Source organism: Seriola dumerili, unplaced genomic scaffold (assembly GCF_002260705.1).
Source record: "Seriola dumerili isolate Sdu_G_001 unplaced genomic scaffold, Sdu_1.0 BDQW01000468.1, whole genome shotgun sequence".
In the NCBI taxonomy this organism is placed as follows: Eukaryota; Metazoa; Chordata; class Actinopteri; order Carangiformes; family Carangidae; genus Seriola; species Seriola dumerili.
The window spans coordinates 2,689,025-2,694,919 of NW_019174723.1; the positions used below are offsets into that span (position 1 = coordinate 2,689,025).

A 5,895-nucleotide genomic window follows, 5' to 3' on the forward strand; every position below is an offset into this window, starting at 1 on the left:
GTTGTCTTAAAAGACGTTCCTTATAACTCAAGAACTTGCCTGAGAATAATCATGTTTTTAAGTTTTTGTCAGTATAAGTAATTCACTGATAGTTTTCAGCACACCCATTTTGATTGTTTGTGAATTTTACGATGTCTAAATAAAATTGCCCTAACTCTAATTTTATCATATTTACTGTCAAATAAATTTCCCATCCAGAGTCAAAATCCATGTCTCTGTGTTCTTGTTACTACCTATGGGGAATCCAATATCAAGTTGTATTTAGTTTTCCTGGGCTTTTTTAATCCCAGGTAGCAGTTCTGCCTTGAGGCCTACCAGCCTTTTTAATCACATATATTTATAAAGATGGTCAAAAAATAATCCTAAATTAAAATTAAAAATGTTTTGATGAGACAAATCTGGCAGCATTATTGATTCTACAGCGACATCTTCTGGCAGAGAGGAAAATTGCATGTCCGTGGCTTAACTGGTGTTTATTTTGAACAGTGGAGACCTGCAGCTGCTGTTAAAGTCTCTGTTGACGGAGGGACGACTGTGAACACAGGTTTGACAAACCTTTTTAACAGTTGTTCTAACAAGCCGTCAGTGGTGGCAGTGCTTTGTAACAGGACTGTTACAGTATCTTATAAACGGGTGGTTAAATCATGCTATCGTAGTTAGCCGAGGCATAGCTAGCAAACTGCTAATTTAGCTAACTAGCCAGGCAGCTCAGTAAAGTGTGTGGGTTAGAAAGCAGTTCAGAAATGTAACTAGCTACGTCTTAGTGGCGTTTACATAGCGTTAATGACCAATAAAGCTTTATATCAAGTTATCCTGTGGAAACTTAAGCTAGTCGCCTGTGTCACTTCAAGGACTCCAGTCATCAAATGTCACTGTGTAATCGATGTTACTCCATAGCCAGCAAAATAATGAATATTCTAGCAACGTGTCATGTTTAGTGACGGTGCAGTGACTGAAATATTATCAAGTCAGTTCAGTTTCTTTTCCCCAAGTTCAGCTGAATGTAACAGCTCAGTTGCCCTGGGCTGTTTGCAGTCTAGTTTATGTATGAAACGTTTGTTCAGCGGTATTCAGACCCTTTACTGAAGTGAATGTAATAATGCCACAGTGTAAAAACGCTATGTCACCGGCAAAAGTCCTCTAGTTAGATAACGAAAAGTAGAGAAATATCAGCAAAATGTACTTAATTTGGTTTCTTTATATAGCCAAATATCATTAATTAGTCTTAATGGGCTTCACAATATCATCTGTTTGCATAGGCATGGAAAGTATCTTTAAATTATGTATGTAGTACATTTGTTTTTTCTAACCGTTTCTCAACTTGTTTCTTACTTCTGATTGTTATTTATTTTCTGTTGTTATGTTGGATGCATTTCTGTATTTTCTCACATTTCCTAAACCAATCAATTAAAAGTGAAAGTAATGGTCAGGCTAATCTACAATGAAAATGATTGTTAGTTGCTGTGTTGAGTGTTTATGGGTACATGATATTTTGTCAAGTGAATATTAGGTTTGAATGTCAAATCTTAATCTGCAAAGAAACTAGCTGTCAAAAAAATTTTATTGGAGTAAAAAGTGCAGTATTTCCCTCTGAAATGTAGTGTGTAGGGAACAGTGGGAAATTGTTTGTAAGCACAGCACTTGAGTAAATGCACACCAACAATCATCTGTTTTCCTTGCTGCAGATCACAGGATGGACTCCAGTGGGAAACCCTCAACTGCACAGATCGTGGTTTTAGCCAGCAGCTCAGCACTGACTGCACTCTTCTACTCCATTTACAGGAGCAAAGCTACAACAGTTGCCAGATTAAAGGTCAGCCACATTTCTGACATGGGAATGTCACAGGTGTGTGAACCTATTGCCCTGTTATGTTCCGTTTCTTAATCTGAAAAGTCTGTTTCCACAGGAAGCCAAGAAAGTATCCATAGACCAAGATTTGAGAAACATCTTGTCTGAAACCCCTGGCAGATGTGTCCCATATGCTGTCATAGAAGGTGTGTTGATCCTTGTTGAAACCTAAATAAAGTTACTGTATTGTGGATTACATTTTTAGTCAGACAATTTCTACAGTATTTGCAGGACAGATTCTAATTTATACTCTTGTTTATCATGACAAAAATTTAACTGCATAACATTGAGAATACTTTTACATTGTGTCTTTATTTATTGTACACTCCAGGTGTCGTCAGAAATGTGAAGGAAACTCTGAGCAGTCAGTTTGTTGAAAACTGCAAAGGCGTCATTGAAAGACTGACGCTGAAGGAGGAAAAGATGGTGTGGAATCGCACCACTCACCTCTGGTAAGTCAGTGAGAGGGTTAAAATAAAGTTAATAGTACACTGGATGTAGTAAATACACTCACAAGGCATAGTGAAGCTCATAAAACTGTTTATTGGTTGTTAAAGTGCAACTGCATAAAGCCTTAAGCAGTACTGTCTCTGTTCTGTAGGAGGCAAACACCACCTATCAGACTTTGACAACCCACATTGGCATTCCTTCTAAAGTCTCCCTCATATCTGAAGTTACAAACAGGAACTTGCGTTTTGTCCTGCACCACAGCTTGTTGAACAAGCCACCAAATACACATTTACCAGGAAAATGCACTGATCTCTCTCCCTCTCCTAATCTGTCTCTTTCTCAAAAAAAAAAAAAAAAAAGCCTTGTGGTGTCTGTCAAGGCATTGTTCTTTAAGATTTCTCCTTGATCTACTGTGGCTTGGATTGTACAGAGTTTGTACATTTTAATATACATTTTGTTATACCTTAATATATAATGAATAAAGTAAATTGGCTGCTCAGCTGCACTGAACATTATATAATCATACCAGCAAATCACTTCTGTTCATTGAGATGCTGGTGTGGTCCGTACTCTTAACACAGACTCCAACTCCAGCTGCTGGGAGGAAAAGCAGTATTTTTCATATTGAATAAATAATAAACCATTTTCTTCTTCCTTTTTAATAATAATAAAAAAAAAACATCTTGAAACATAATTATTGAATTAAAAAAAGATGACAAAATTGGTTATTTTTTTCAATAGAAACTAGCTTGTTCCTCTACCTTTCATATCAGGATTTTCAGTTTTTCTCCAGTTAATAACATTGCAAAGTGAATATCTTTAGGTTTTAGGCCGTTGGTCAGACAAAACAAGACATTGCCAGATGTTACCTTGGAGTCTGGGAAACTGTAATGGGAATTCTTTGACATTTTATAGACCAAGCAACTAACTGATTAATAGAGAACATAATTGACAGATTAATACATAATGAAAATAAACATATGTTGCAGCTTTAAACAAAACATTAACAAGTGGGATTTTCTGAACAGGAACAGCACAGAGAAAATCATCCACCAGCGCACCAACACAGTTCCGTTTGCCCTCGGGTCTCACGACGAAGCTATCGCCGCCACAGTTCGGATTATACGGCCACTAGACGCTGCAGAGTTGGACCTGGAGACCACCTACGAAAACTTCCACCCCTCAGTCCAGTCCCTATCCAATGTCATTGGCCACTTCATTAGCGGGGAGCGACCTAAGGGCATCCACGAAACCGAGGAGATGCTGCGGTTGGGAGACAGCGTCACAGGGGTGGGAGAGCTGGTGCTGGATAACAGCCTGATCAAGCTCCAGCCACCCAAGCAGGGCTTCCGTTATTTCCTCACCCGTCTCGACTACGAGTCTCTCCTGAGGAAGCAGGGGAACAGCGTCAGGCTGTGGAGGATTCTGACTCTCGTCTTCGGCGTCGCTGCCTGTTCCATGCTTGTCTACATCCTGTGGAAGCAGTACGTGCACCGCAGACAGAGTAAGAAGGAGAGGGGCATGCTCGAGGAGTTCAAGGAGCAGCAGAAGAAACGTATGCGTGAACTCAACATAGAGGAAAGCAGCGTGTCGCCCACCAGCTGTACTGTCTGTCTGAGCCGGGAGCGCTCCTGTGTGTTTCTGGAGTGTGGTCATGTATGCGCTTGTGCTCAGTGCTATGATGCCCTGCCAGAGCCAAAGAAATGCCCCATTTGCAGGGCAACTATAGACAGGGTGGTGCCTCTTTACAACAGCTAATGTGGGCAGTAGCAAATAGAGATGTGCGGAAAAGGCTTACATAACATCTGAAGTCTACTCAGCATTTTACAGTCATGGTACCACTGGAAGTCTGTGCTTTTTTTTTTTTTTCTTTTCTCTTTTTGCTTTTTACACATCCTGTTCGATAAATAACAAGTTGGTCTGTGCTGAAACATGATGCGATTACATTTCCTCTCAAATGTTCAAATCAAATTTGGAATCTGTAATTCATCTTGATGGTGAAAATGGAATCCCTCCTTTCATCTTGATAAAAGAAAATTAAATCCCATCCTTCATCCTGAGATACAATGAGATGTTTTCTTACTCAGACACACATAAATACTGATCATTATCTGTTTCCAGAAAAAGATCAATCTTAGAAGTTAAAAGCATTTTCTAAGAGTGTTTCTTTGAGCGCTTCAAAATTGTCATATGCGTTTCCCAAAGCACTTATGAGCGAGGGCACATGCAGTTAAAAGCTAATGAATACACTTTAAAGTAACATGGCATATTTAACCCATGGCTTACAGAGAATTAAATTAAAAATGCATAAATGACAAACCATAAATGTAATAAACACAATAGAACTGCTTTAGACTTGAAATCATTCAGTATGAATACTAATCTAAAAGTGCCTCTTAAGACTACATTAAACCTCTAATCAGGCAGTGACAGTTCTTGTAAGTTTCATGAGTATGCACGTCGTGTACTGTATGTGCATGAGCATTTCATCCAAAAGAGACATATTAGGTGAAAACAGGAAGACGATGACAGTTAATTTTGTGTGTTAAGTTTATTTTCAAATCCAACCAGCGCCATTTAATTTACATCATTTGACCTCTCACGGTTATTTAAATGAAACCCGTTCAGAGGGGAAATCGTGCTTTGGAACTGCTAACATTTTGAAATATGTTGGGCTCTGCCTTTTTGCAAGAGAAAACAAACCAAACCGCTGATTGAATGTATTGCAGTGCATTTTTATAAGCTCATCCTGTGTTTTATTTAATGTAAAATTTTATCTCTAGAGTAACCAGTGACTTTAGCTTTCAGACAGATGTAGTGCCTCTGAAATGTAGTGGAGTAGAAGAATGAAGTAGAATAAAATGGAAGCACTTAAGTAGATTACAAGCACATTAAAAATGTGCTTAAATACAGTTTGAGTTAATGTACTTAGTGACTTTCCACCAATGGAGGCAATCAATATATGATGATTTCTAAAAATGTCTTATTACGATGCTTTTGGGAAACGCATTATAAGCTTAAGAAGTATGGATTTTACCATCATCTTAACCGTAAGATTCTTTTTTCTCTCGTATCTAGTCTCTACATTTGGTTTGAAAGTGGGAACAGATCTTTCTTTTAATGGCTGATATTGGGAGTGGGCCTCGTAGGTTGTGTTTTGTGCAGCGGTGTGTGGGCGCGGCAGAGGAAAGGCTGCAGCTCACACTAAACAATCTGTGCAAGAGTTTGAAGGGTGATGTGAGGTGGTGAGGGGATAATTGTACAGGCCTCTGTCAGGTTGTTTCATGTTCTGGAGAGAGAGAGAGAGAGAGGGAGCGAGCGAGCTGACCCTGTCCTGCGCTTTTTTTTTTCTTTTTTTTTTCCACCGGGTGCCTGCTAATAAAGACGTGTGCTCAGGCTCTGACTTTCAACCACAGTGAACGGAGCAAGTGGCAACATGTGTAAAACTTGTTAAAGCGCACTGTACCGGGGCGACCTCTGAAACATCACAGCCACCCGTTGGACTGCGAAGCTGCTTTTCCTTGGACTTTGGCAAAAAAACAAAAAAAACAATCAACCCACTGTTATTTTTGCAACTGAAACCTCATTAAAGACAA

General features: G+C 39.2%; 1 protein-coding gene across 1 annotated transcript; it reads left to right on the forward strand.

The window, feature by feature from the left end:
* The first annotated feature begins 454 nt into the window (after positions 1 to 454).
* Positions 455 to 5,895, forward strand: mul1 (mitochondrial E3 ubiquitin protein ligase 1). The gene is made up of 5 exons (XM_022763315.1): positions 455 to 544; positions 1,686 to 1,813; positions 1,908 to 1,995; positions 2,181 to 2,301; positions 3,328 to 5,895. Exons 2-5 carry the CDS (start codon positions 1,694 to 1,696, stop codon positions 4,055 to 4,057), a joined length of 1,059 nt encoding a protein of 352 aa, XP_022619036.1. The 5' UTR covers positions 455 to 544; positions 1,686 to 1,693; the 3' UTR covers positions 4,058 to 5,895.

Coding starts and splice junctions, on each gene's coding strand:
- mul1 (XM_022763315.1), top strand. CDS start 1,694: ATGGACTCCAGTGGGAAACCCTCAACTGCACAGATCGTGGTTTTAGCC. Junction 1,996..2,180: donor CCCATATGCTGTCATAGAAG/GTGTGTTGATCC, acceptor TGTACACTCCAG/GTGTCGTCAGAAATGTGAAG. Junction 2,302..3,327: donor AATCGCACCACTCACCTCTG/GTAAGTCAGTGA, acceptor TTTTCTGAACAG/GAACAGCACAGAGAAAATCA.